Source organism: Natrix helvetica (assembly GCF_964273705.1).
Source record: "Natrix helvetica genome assembly, chromosome: 4".
Taxonomy (NCBI): domain Eukaryota; kingdom Metazoa; phylum Chordata; class Lepidosauria; order Squamata; family Natricidae; genus Natrix; species Natrix helvetica.
This window is the reverse complement of record NC_138550.1, coordinates 46,235,570-46,249,193: the sequence shown is the minus strand read 5'-3', so window position 1 is coordinate 46,249,193 and position 13,624 is coordinate 46,235,570. Positions and strand designations below refer to the sequence as shown.

The 13,624-nt window shown below is 40.5% G+C and overlaps 1 protein-coding gene across 17 annotated transcripts in view; it reads left to right on the top strand.

Moving 5' to 3' along the window:
* Nucleotides 1-13,624, top strand: part of ROBO2 (roundabout guidance receptor 2) — an 893,684-nt gene that overhangs the window by 746,820 nt on the left and 133,240 nt on the right. For all 17 annotated transcript variants that reach the window (XM_081952932.1, XM_081952940.1, XM_081952931.1 and 14 more), the window contains 2 exons: nt 1,606-1,726; nt 5,606-5,744. In XM_081952932.1, the coding sequence (XP_081809058.1) occupies nt 1,606-1,726; nt 5,606-5,744 (260 nt within the window). The remainder of the gene's footprint in view (nt 1-1,605; nt 1,727-5,605; nt 5,745-13,624) is intronic.

The window sequence follows — 13,624 nt, the reverse complement described above, 5'->3', positions numbered from 1 at the left end:
TTTTCTAAGTGCTAAAAGTTTTTGGTATGACACCAAGTGTGCCTATAATCACTGGGACCACCACAGTCAGTTTACGCTATAAATTTTCAGTTTCACTTTTCTCATCTTGATGTTTTTGTCTCTTATTCTATCATTCCCCTGATAATGCCACATCAATTAACATATTTTTCAGAGTATAAGATGCACCTTTTTCCCTCAAAAAAGAGAGTGAAAATCTGGGTGCATCTTATACACTGAATACAGCATTTTTGGCCTACTGAAACCCCGCCCCTTTTGCAAAAATGAACGTGCAGAGGGATTGGGAGACTGCAAAGTGCTCCTGGGGGCTGGGGAGAGCAAAAATGAGCAAAAAATGGGCCAGCCCCCAGGAGTACTCTACAAGCTTCCCAAAGCTCTGCATACCTTTTTTAAAAAAAGAAGATGAGGCGTGCAGGGGGTTTGGGAGGCGTGCGGAGTGCAAAACATTTTTTTTAAAAAAATATATCTTCAAAATCATGGTGCGTCTTATAGTCCGAAAAAATATGGTATCCACATTTCTTTCTTTCCAACAACAGTTATATCTGGTTTCAATGTTATTTGAAAGTCCCACAATATTTTAACCTGATCATTTTCAACTATTTTTTCAACCATACATTCCCATCAATGATGATGATGGTTCATCACACAGTCAGCCAGATTCCAGACTCGATTTGGCATTTGTGTTTGCCTATTGAGTTCTTTCCAAGAATTTAGGGCAAGCATATATAGAGTTATAAATATTGTTGCAGGATATTTCTCACAATCTCTAGGAAAAACCAGGGCAATCAACTGTATGTCTGTCTGCCTGCCTGCCTGACTGCCTGCCTGTGTGTCTGTATGTATGTATGTGGATGGACAGACAGACAGATGGACAGATAAATAAATGACAGTTTAGTTTAGTGGTTAATGCTTTATTTCCAGACTGTGGGTTCTAGTCCCATTAAAGCTGGCTGGCTTTGATTCGGTCACTGTCAGTCTATGACATTGGGTTCAGGCAACAAGTCATTCCTATTGCAATCAATGCATCAACACTTGATCAGATGTTCAGAATGGCTTTGATGTTTTTGTTCACCTATTGAGTCTTTCCCAGGAACTTGGGATAGGCAGATATGGATGTTTGATATAAATTATTCTAAGTAAAGGTCCCTTTTGCAATTGACTGATGGTGAATTTGAATGATGTTCAAGTGGTGCTCCAGTTGATTTGGGTATTTGTAGTTTGTCATTTTCTCCAGTTCTTTATCTTCTTTTCTGCTGTCTCCAGGTGCTGCCATGTCCACTTATCCAGACTTTTTTCTCTTTCTTATCGGTGATTTTTAAGCCTAGCATGTTATGCAGCAGGTCTTGACTGTTTGAATTCTAAAGTCTTAGAGCACTTTTAAATTATGTGTTCATTGTACAGTCAGCCAGATGTTTATACTGAATGTGGTACTTTTACCCACTTGTCATGATTATTGTTCCTTCAAATGCACGGTCGTCTATATTTAAATGAAAGTAAAATTAAGCACTATTGCTATTCTTTTCAAGGTAACCTAGGGAAAATTTCACAGTGCATAACAAGTTATCTTTTTAATTTTTTTTATAATAGATACGAAGTGGAAAGCTCATGATTTCAAATACAAGAAAAAGTGATGCTGGAATGTATACATGCGTCGGCACAAATATGGTGGGAGAACGGGATAGTGATCCTGCAGAACTTACTGTTTTTGGTAAAGAAATTCTAAAATACATTCATGTTTCTGTCAGCTGACCCAGTCAACATTATTTGGAAGTTTTGTTAAATAACAAGTGTCCTGAAATTCTTTTTTAAGTACCTTTTTGCCTTTGCCCTGACAGCAAGAGTTATAGATTTATGGCTAGATTTATTAATATAAATATGCCATTATTAAACGCTTATATTTTACTCTTATATTTTTCTCTTAGGTTAATTCAAACAGGTTACATTGATGTTGAAACATAATAAAGATATTATTATTACGTCAATTACTTTGTGCAAACTATTTCCCACAATGTCTAATGATAAACGTCTAGGAATTAATTTTTAAAATATAAAAACACAGAAATTAAACATAAATGATATTTTCAATTGACTGCTTATATTGGTTCCTGTTAGGAAATTATCAAATGTATTTGATAAAGTATTACCCCAGCTGACAGAAATTTCAAATTATATTATTTATTAATATTAGTTCTACTGTACTGTACTGTACTTTATTGCATTCCTTTCCATTCTATTCTATTCTTCCCATGACTGATAGAAAAAAAATATTTGTAACACTACAGGAAACTGAATAAGTTAGATTACACTGCCTGAAAAATGTCTGTCTGAAATAACTAAGTGGTATGATCATTTTTCTTTAGGCATTTTATATTGCTTTCAATTCCTTGTTTTAGAAAACTATTCCTATAAATAATGACCATTTTCTAAAAATAAAATAGAAAAAGAAATTAATACAGAACAGATACAGAACAAAGCTACTCAATAAAATTTACTGCAAATGCATAGAATAGTCTAATGAATTAGAAGAAAGTGAAGCTGTTGCATATGAAATGTATAAGTTATTTTCTTACATACTGGCTTCTAGACATTTGTAGAATGTATTCCTTTGTTTTGGTTTTAAAATGTTTTCTACCAGTATCTAAAATTAATTCTAGCATATCACTTGGAACTGGTATCTAGGTCACCATACAAGGAATTATGCTTGAGGCATAGCCTCTGGTAAAAATGGCTAACAGAAAGTAAAACATTATCAGGAGCTCAGTGAATATACTGTATGCAGGAGGACCAAAATTTCAATCATGTATGAAGAAGTTTTCATAAATAAGTTTGGCATACTTTAAATAATCATAGATAGTTATATAACTGGGTAAATTAAAATATATTGTTTTCATCCACATAGGCATCAGGAAGGGCATCTGGCCAGCTCCATCCAGCGCACCTTGATTGTACCCAAAATTAAGAGATTACAGTGTCATAAAAAGAGTTACTGATATAATCATTGCAAGTTAATATTGAAAGGAAATTACATGCATTTTCTGTGTGTTAACATGAAGCATTTCCATTCTCAGTTCTACTGACATAATTATTACTATAGTTGGTGTTTAGATTTAATCAACATAAACTCATTAAAATTAATGGTGTTGAGCAATTTTGTTGCTCAAAGGATGGCTAAATCTAGAGTCCAAACATGTTGTGTAGATATTCATAATAGTTTGTAGTGTTTGCTTTAGAGAAAAAAAGTTTTGAATTTTTCAGATATTTTATAGCTTAAAGAAAATATGTGCATTTAACTACATATGTTGGCTTTGATTCAAAACATATAATTTATATCATATTTGCTTTTATTCACAAATAATATTATATTAAATTATTTAACCTTAAGTTCTTAAACTTGCCATATTTTAAAAGGAATGATTAAGTACATGAAACATCTTCTGCCATATTTATCTCCTCAGCATGCAGGATATTGCCATATTTTACTTAAGTATATGCAATTAGATATTCTGATCTGTGATTTTGTACTATGTATATTTTTGTTTCTATATAACAGCATTCACCCACAGCATCCACACATTCTCCCAAAAGATTATTTCAGCTTTCAGAAGCAACTTTTTTGTATCTGAGGGAGTTTAGTGTAAGGAAGGCCTGGTTAGGTTTAGGGGAGAAACTGACAAATAATAAATGCCCCATGTATCAGAGTGAAATTATATCATTCTGCATACTGGAACAAAACAAAGCATAAATAATAGATGACTTTAAGCTTCATTTGATATAAGATAAAAATCCATAGTCATTTGCTTAGATCCTGTTCATTAAACATTGACGGTTCAGTTTATTTGTAATTTGACTCTTTCCTTTTACTTAACTTACATGGGAAAGTGTCAGCTATTCAAATTAATGAGAAAGAATTAAGTAATTAAATAAACAAAATAAATAATGATTCTTCATCTTCTAAAGTGAAGTAAATATAATTGGCTTAGCAATTTTTGACAAATGTATGTTGTATTCAATGCTGTACATACTGTATGTATCCTCTTGTGATTGTCAGGTGCCATTAATACCCTAAACGTTGGCATACAGGTACTCCTCAACTTATAACCAATTGCTTAGTGACTGTATGGAGTTGCAGTAGATAGCCCCAAAGCTATTTATGACTCAGTCCCAAAGTTATGACCATTGCACTGCCCCACAGTTCCTTGCCCTTATGACCAACTGCTGGGATGTTGCAGTGCCCCCACACATTTATCAACCATACCAGGGAGAGAAGAGATGAGGCTCTCATAAGACAAGTGATTATGTGGGCATTTCACTTAATGGCTATCATGACTTCCAATCCTAATGGGCAGGCTCCATTACAGTTGTAGTCAAGGATGGCCTATATATATTAATCAAGTATCTGAGAAAAATTGATATGGAGCTTATTTATAACAAGCCAGAGTCCATATGACTGACAAAATGATCTCTTCTGATCGCTTTTATATGCATTCCTTCTCGAAAGCTTGTATTATTTCACATAGAAACATTTTGGGAGATAGTAAGATATATTTATTCATCTGTAATGTTAAAAAAAATGCTTTATTTAATATAGAATATACGTCTTCATTTTAATTTGCATGCTGTATCTTCTTGATAAAATTATTAATGTAATGATGCCACTCAAATTTATGGACACATTTATTTATTTATTTATAAAACTTTTCAGCCTTTTTTGAAATTAGCATTGCTGCAGTATGAAAAAATGTATACTTTACTTTGTATATACCAGAGAATTTCCTCCTTTTATCCAACGAGGGACTAACATTGTAAAAATATTGTGCATCTGATTTAAATCCAGTTGATATTGTTGTCTAAGCATGTACAATATGTGCTTTTCAATACAAGTCGCTTCAGTTTCCTTGGCAAGATTTTCAGAAATGTTTTAACCTTGCCTTCTTCTGTTGAGTGGCCAAAGTCATTCAGCTGGGTTCTTATCTAGGGCAGGACTAGAACTCACAGTTTTTTTGCCCAGTGCCTTTAACCATGACAGCAAACTAGCTACTAATATTATATAAAGAATGGTAATTGAATGACATTATTCTAAACATTTTATTCATAAATTGAATAATGGAACAATCATGTTGTATGACTAGTATATAAGCACAATAGAAACAATAACTTACATATTCTTGCCTAACAATAGACAAAATGTAGAAATGATGTACAAACACAATAAGTATTTGTGTAAAATATAAAGTCATTTATTTATTTATTTCGTACCTTGCCACAATTGGTTTGATTCTCAGTGACTTATATGGTATGAAAAAGAAAAAAAAGGAAGGCATTCACGATACAATATAAAATACTCATTTATTTGCATATAAAACACAAATCTGGGAAACACTAAAAATAACACTAAAAATAACAACTCATTAAAATTAAATAAAAACTTGGCCCAAACAGGTTAAACATTAGACTTCATGACTGTTAATGAGAATAGGGAAATGTTTTAATAAATCACTAGGCAATAAATTTATTCTGGGCTGGACTATTTTCAATATTTGAAATGAAACATAGCCATCTTATTTAATGTGGAACTCTTGTTTTCAAGAACGGCCCACATTTCTCAGAAGACCAATCAACCAAGTGGTTTTGGAAGAAGATGTTGTTGAGTTTAGATGCCAGGTACAAGGCGATCCTCAGCCATCAGTTCGCTGGAAGAAAGATGACATTGATTTGCCAAGAGGAAGGTAAGAAAAATGCTAATTATTCATAGGGCTTTTGGGATTGCCATACTTATTCATAGGAAACATTATTAATCAGGAAAAAAGCATATTGGTTAAAAGGATTCTATTATTTATTTATTTCTATTATTTAGAACACATGTTCTTGAGGAAATACAGTTTCGTAATTAGAGATACTGACCCTTTAAGCAATAATTCTTCAGATCTAATTGAGGCCCAGGAACATCCAGAAATTTCATCAATAAAATGTGATGGTAAAAATGATTGATTATAGAGTTAATGTTCATAAGTGCAATGTTCACTTATGTTTATGAGTTTAGGAGTGTAAATGAAAGCACACAAGCCAGTTTGGTCTAATGCTTAAGACACCAGGCAAGAAACCTATGGGAGCTGGAGTTCTGGTTCTACCTTAGGCACAAAGCCAGTTGAGTGGCCAGTCACTCTCTCCAGCCTACGATGTTAGTGTCAAATCATTTTCAAAAAGCCAAGAAAACTACAAGGGTTTGTCCAGGCAGTCTCCAGGAGTCAAAATTGATTCAAACACACAGACACACAACAAAAACATTTCTAATCCCAATCTCAGAAATCTTAATGAAAAGTCATATATCACTGGAAGTCTTACAATATAACAGCAAATCAGTATGAACTGAAGCAGAAAATGTTGCTTAACTATACAATAAAGGAATAGGATGTCTCTTCTCCTTTATGTCACTCTTGCATGATATTAATTTTTTTAGATTTACTAAACAATTTCACTAAAATTTAATAACTTGATTAAAACACTGATTTGATCAGATGTGATGTTAGCTTGACCCAGGGTTAGGTCCTGGCTCCTGTTACTGCCAATTCGCTCAGGGATGCACTTTGGGCTCATATGCTTGAGGCACGTTATCAGTGGTGGGTTTCAAAATTTTTTGGAACCTACTCTGTGGATGTGGCCTCCTTTGTGGGAGTGGCTTGCCAGCCATGTGACCTGGTGGGAGTGGCTTGCCGGCCATGTGACCGGGTAGGAGTGGCTTGCCGGCCATGTGACCGGGTAGGAGTGGCTTGGCAGTCATGTGACCGGATGGGAGTGGCCAAGACAATGTCACTGAATTTTTTGCCCCAATGAATGATCTACAAAAAGAAGATATAAAAAAGGAAATTTATTATTTTGTGCACTTACTACTTAAATAAGATTAAAATAAGTACACAAAACAATAAAAGAGCTACTTACAGAAGGTAAGTAGCTTACTACTTACTACTTGTATTTCAAAGGGAATAAATACATTTAATTTTACACATGTTAACAGCTGTTGGAATTGTGTTTGCACAACAGTGGAAAAAACAAAGATATGAAAATGAATAAATATTAGAATGTGCAAGAATGAATAAATTGACAATTAAAACCAAGAAGGCTTTGAATACTTTTTCACGTGGAATTTGTTTTATCAATTGCTAACTAACAGAAACAGCAATTAGAAATTTATTTATTTATTTATTTATTTCTTAGATTTTTAGACCGCCCCTCTCCCAGAAAGGGACTCGGGGCGGTGTACAGTCAATACAAATAAAATCAGTCATAATAATAAAATACATTTAAGATACATTTGGAGGGGGAGATAGGCTGTACTAAGAAATAAATATATTCTAATCCTAAAAACATCACAATTAAAACCCCAAACTCAATTAAAATAAAGTAAATCCCCGGGAGGTAAAACTAAGAAAGTGCCAGGCCAGCTGATTGAAATAGGTGAGTCTTTAACTTTTGCCGGAAGGAACGGAGGTCGGTGGTAGTTCGAATGTCTGGGGGGAGGTCATTCCAGAGGGTTGGGCCCATCACAGAGAAGGATCTACTCCTAGGTGTCGCCCGCTGGCATTGCCTAGCAGACGGCACCAGGAGGAGCCCCTCCCTGTGTGAGCGGATAGGTCGCAGGGACGTGTGTGGTAGGATGCGATCCTGCAGATAACTAGGTCCTATGCCATGGAGCGCTTTAAAGATGGTGATCAATACCTTGAAACGCACCCAAAAGGCCACAGGTAGCCAGTGCAGCTCGCGCAGGAGAGATGTTACGTGGGAGTAACGTGTACTTCCCATAATAACCCGCGCGGCTGCGTTCTGAACTAGCTGCAGTCTCCGGATGCGTCCCAAGGGAAGCCCCATGTAGAGGGCATTGCAGTAGTCCAGGCGAGAAGTCACCAGCGCATGAGTGACCGTGCGCAGGGCACTCCGGTCCAGTAGGGGGCGCAATTGGCGCACCAGGCGGACCTGGTGGAACGCCCCCCTTGCCACGGCTGCCACATGGTCCTCCATTGACAGCCGGGCATCGAGGAGGACGCCCAAATTGCGCGCCCGCTCCACGGGGGACAGTTGTTCGCCCCCTATGGCCAGCGATGGAGTCAGCTGGCTGAACCGAGGTGCCGGTACCCACAGCCACTCGGTCTTGGAGGGGTTGAGTTTGAGTCTGTTGTCCCCCATCCAGACCCCGACGGCTTCCAAACACCGGGACATCACTTCGACAGCCTCGTTGGGGTGGTTTGGGGTTGAAATGTACAGCTGAGTATCATCAGCGTAAAGATGGTACTCAACCCCAAAACCACGGATGATCTCACCCAGCGGCTTCACATATGCGTTGAACAGGAGAGGCGAGAGGACCGACCCCTGTGGCACCCCACAAGTGAGTGGCCTCAGGGACGACCTCTGCCCCCCTGTCAACACACATTGCTTCCGGTCGGAGAGGTAGGAGCCGAACCACCGCAAAACGGTGCCTCCGACTCCCATCCCCTCCAACCGGCGCAATAGGATACCATGGTCGATGGTATCAAAAGCCGCCGAGAGGTCTAATAGGACCAGGATAGAGGAACAACCCCTATCTCTGGCCCTCCAGAGATCATCAACCAACGCGACCAAGGCTGTCTCAGTGCTGTGCCCGGGTCGGAAGCCGGACTGGCGTGGGTCTAGATAGTCGGATTCGTCTAGGTGTTGTGGAAATTGCTGCGCCACCACATTCTCAACAACCTTCGCCAAGAAGGGGAGGTTGGAGACTGGACGATAATTAGCTAGCTCCATTGGGTCGAGCGAAGGTCTCTTGAGCAAGGGTCTCACCACCGCCTCTTTCAAGGCGGTTGGTAAGTATCCCTCACCCAAGGAGGCGTTTACCAGGCCCAGGAGCCAGCCTCGTGTCACCTCCCAGGCTGCCAGTACCAGCCAGGAGGGGCACGGGTCCGTTAAACATGTGGTGGGTCGCAGCCGTCCACGCAACCTGTCCAAATCCTCGGGGGCAACAGAGTCAAACTCCTCCCAGAATGGTCTCTCAAGACTCGCTGTTGGCGGCTCGTCTGGTCCACTGACGGAGGTCCACCCGCTCCGGATCTGATCGATTTTGTCCTGAAGATATTCCCCAAACTCCTCTGCTCTACCCTGTAAGGGTGTCTCCCGCGCCCCCTGCGATAAAAGGGATGAAAGAATCTAAAAGTATGAAAGAAAACACCAATTATGAAAGGAAAGGTCATTAAAATGTATAAGGAAATATTATTAGTACTTGATCATTATTAATGTGTAGATAACTGCAGGACATTACATACCCACAAACACAAACTATGACAGTGCCAGGAAAACACACACACACACACACACACACACACACACACAATTTCCCCCCAAAAGACTGCAGATGAAACCAGTTTTTTTCCCTAACCCTAAGAACAGGAAAGACAAAGCCACAGGAATAAAAACCATCAAGGCATTGTGGGAAATTATAAAGGACAGTGCCAGGAAGCTCACAGAACCAGCAACCACCTCACAATTACCTAAACAACCAGGTATCACACAGAAACACACAAAATCTGGCAAAGCTGCCTTGCACCAACCTGGCCTGCCCATAGAAAAGAAGCCACCTTGAGACACATACCATACACCAACCTGTACACTTAAAAGCAACATATTGCATCACAAATAAAACATTTGCAAAAAGGAATAACATTTCTTGTAATAAACATTCTATAAACAATAAATAAATAAAAATTCCCTAAAAATAATTAAAAACCACCAGGTTCAGAGAACACCAAAGGACCCCACAGTCCTCTCCCTCCTTATATTTTTCCTTTTTGTCCTTCGACTTCTCCTCCTCCTCCTTTCCCCACAACCCCATCTAGCACTGATGATGTTACCTAGTTTGGTAGTGAAATGTCTGTAAAAAAAACCATCAAGCTCAGAAAGCAGCAAGGATCCCACTTTCCCCCACCTCCTCCCTCTTTCTCCTTTTTGTCCCCCCCCCAAAGACTGCAAATGAAAGCAGTGTTTTTCCCCCCTAACCCTAAGGACAGGAAAGACAAAGCCACTGGAATAAAAACCATCAAGGCATTGTGGGAAATTATAAAGGACAGTGCCAGGAAGCTCACAGAACCAGCAACCACCTCAGAATTACCTAAACAACCAGGGTGAAACACATTAAATGTGGCAAAGCTGCCTTGCACCAACCTGGCCTGCCCATAGAAAAGCACCCACTTTGAGATATATAAACCTGGTCTGAACACTTTTAAGCAACATATTGCACCACAAAGAAAACATTTGCAAAAAGGAATAACATTTCTTGTAGTAAATATATTTTATAAACAATTAAAACATAAAAATTCCCAAACAATAATTTAAAAAAGATATTCTATAAATAAAAAAAATCCTTAAAAACCATTGTTAAGTATTCCACCAGCAATAATTTATACTATAACTATTTTAAGGTATTGTACCAACTGTAACCATTATTCCACCAGCAATAATTTATACTGTAACCATTTCAAACTATTCCACACACAATAATTTAAAATGAAACCATTAAAAGCATTCAATGCACAATAAATTACAATAAAACAATTTAAAACAATTCTATACACAATACATTTTAAAGTATTGAGTATAGAATATTTTAAAATGGTTTATTTTAATTTATTTTGGATAGAATCTTTTTTAAAATAGTCTGAGACAATTTAAAAAAAGAATCCATACACAATAAATTGAAGTAAACCATTTTAAAATATTCTATACTCAATACTTTTAAGTAAAATTATTTAAAAAAATTCTATGCACAATAAATAAAATATTATTTTAAAATACATTAAAAAAATAAAAGAAAAAAACCCAGGTTACTTACCAGCAGGCAGAATCAGCAGCTCTCCGATGCGATGGATGGATGCAACAGGCAGCAGACAGGCAGAGAGGCAGGAGGACAGGTAAGACTGTTTAAGACTGCTTAGAGCTCAGCCAGCCAGGCGAGGCTGGAGAGGGGAGGGTGGGGGGCTTTTGGCCTAGCCTCGCAGAGGCTTGCCGCCCACGCCAGCCCGGTGCTTCATCGAGGAAAGGCCCAGGAGCCTTTCCTCGGCGAAGCTAGCTTCCCGGCGGCCGCGCGTTCCACGCGACGCCGGCGCTTCGTCCCGGAAAGGCCCAGCGGCCTTTCCCGGGCGAAGCTAGCTTCCCGGCGGCCGCGCGTTCCACGCGACGCCGGCGCTTCGTCCCGGAAAGGCCCCGCGGCCTTTCCCGGGCGAAGCTAGCTTCCCGGCGGCCGCGTGTTCCACGCGACGCCGGCGCTTCGTCCCGGAAAGGCCAGCGGCCTTTCCCGGGCGAAGCTAGCTTCCCGGCGACCGCGCGTTCCACACGACGCCGGCGCTTCGTCCCGGAAAGGCCCAGGGGCCTTTCCCGGGCGAAGCTAGCTTCCCGGCGGCCGCGCGTTCCACGCGACGCCGGCGCTTCGTCCCGGAAAGGCCCAGCGGCCTTTCCCGGGCGAAGCTAGCTTCCCGGCGGCCGCGCGTTCCACGCGACGCCGGCGCTTCGTCCCGGAAAGGCCCCGCGGCCTTTCCCGGGCGAAGCTAGCTTCCCGGCGGCCGCGTGTTCCACGCGACGCCGGCGCTTCGTCCCGGAAAGGCCAGCGGCCTTTCCCGGGCGAAGCTAGCTTCCCGGCGACCGCGCATTCCACACGACGCCGGCGCTTCGTCCCGGAAAGGCCCAGGGGCCTTTCCCGGGCGAAGCTAGCTTCCCGACGGCCGCGCGTTCCACGCGACCCCGGCGCTTCATCCCGGAAAGGCCCAGAGGCCTTTCCTGGGTGAAGCTAGCTGCCCACCGCCCGCACGGCCCACGCCAGCCCGCAGCTTCAGCGAGGGAAGGCTTAGAGGCCTTTCCTCGCCAAAGCTAGCCTCCCGCCCCCCCCCCTCGCACTTAGTTGCTTACCTGAAGGAAGCAGCAAGCTCCCAGCGAAGAGAAGGGAGTTTTGAAATGGAGGACGACCCGCTTTTAAATGGGTCGCCTCCAGCCCGCTCACTGATTGGCTGAACTCCAGCCAATCAATGAGCGGCTAGCTGGGCTAGCTAGCTTAGTGCGGATGGGCGGGGGAGCGAGCGAGCTCCGTTGGGATGGCAAGGGGGATAAAGTGACAGGACCGGTGCCGGTTCCCGGTTACTTCCGGGTCCGGTTACTTCCGGGTCCGGTCTTCAACCGGTTCGCGTGATCCGGTGCGAACCGGTAGGAACCCACCACTGCACGTTATGTATGCATGAGCAGTAGTGAAAAAATTGCTTATGCACATATGCAGAAGCAAAAAACAAGATGGTGCTATAGGCACTGCCAAAAGAACCAGTTCGGGGACGTGGCCGACTGAGTTACTACCTACTTGGCCAAATCAGTCCGAACCAGTAGGAGCCCACCTCTGGCTTGACCTCTCATGCTCTCTAACGTAATACTAGTAATACATAATCCAGAGAATGTTTATTGTTATGTCACTTGAAAAAATAACACTTAAATAAATTAAACACTGTAAATAAATTAAATATTCAAACTAGCTAATCCTACATAACTAATTTTCCTGAAAATTCTATACAAGTATGGAAAATACTTTAGGAAAATGCAGTATTAATAAAAGTATAGTTTAAAAGGATATAATATTTATAATGAAATATGCTCTTACTATTCTCTGAAAATATAACTATTTCTTTTTATAACCTCCGTTTCAAAATTTTCATACCTGGATATTCGTTTCCAAACCTTGTAATGCTAATTTTAAAAATCAGTGGTTTTAAATTTCTGTTTGATTGAGGTTTTAAAGTTATTTTTTTAAAATTTGAACATGGTTGCATTACTTCCTTCCTTCTTGCCAAGTGCAATGCTATGAAATTCCAGTTTTCTATAAACTTCCTGCAAGTTCAGGGTCTTCTGTTTTGGGTCAACCAAGTGTTGATCCAATGATTGCAATAGGAATGGTTTGTTGCCTGAACCTAATGTCATGGGCTTTCAGTGACTTAACGAAAGCCAGCCAGCTTTAGAACTCAGTCTCCTGGAAATAAAGCCTTAACCACTAGACTAGACTGTCATTTATTTATCTGTCCATCCTTCTACATACATACTTACAATTCAGTGCTTGGATTAAAAAAAAATACTATTGGTTCTGTGGGCTTGGCTTGGTGGGCGTGGGTTGGTGGGCATGGCAAGGGAAGGATGTTGTAAAATCTCCATTCCCTTCCCATTCCAGGAGAAGGTTACTGCAAAATCCCCATTCCCTCCTGATCATCTGGGATTCAGGAGGCAGAGAATAGATGGGGGCAGGGCTAGTCAGAGGTGGTATTTACCGGTTGTCCGAACTACTCAGAATTTTTGCTACCGGTTCTCCAGATACATAAACCTGCTGAATACCACCTCTGAAACAATTGATGGCCCTGGTTTATCCCAGAGACTGTGAAGAGACAATAATGTCGCCAAGTATCTGAGGACAGGCAAAAGAACAAGCAAATTTAAATTATAAGAAAGCAAATTTTGATTGAACCTCAGAAAAGATTTCATAATAATAATTACTCTTCAACAATTGAACCGACAGTGTCATTATTTAATGCTTTTCTCTAGTTCCTTTACCAGTTCAACTACTTAAAGA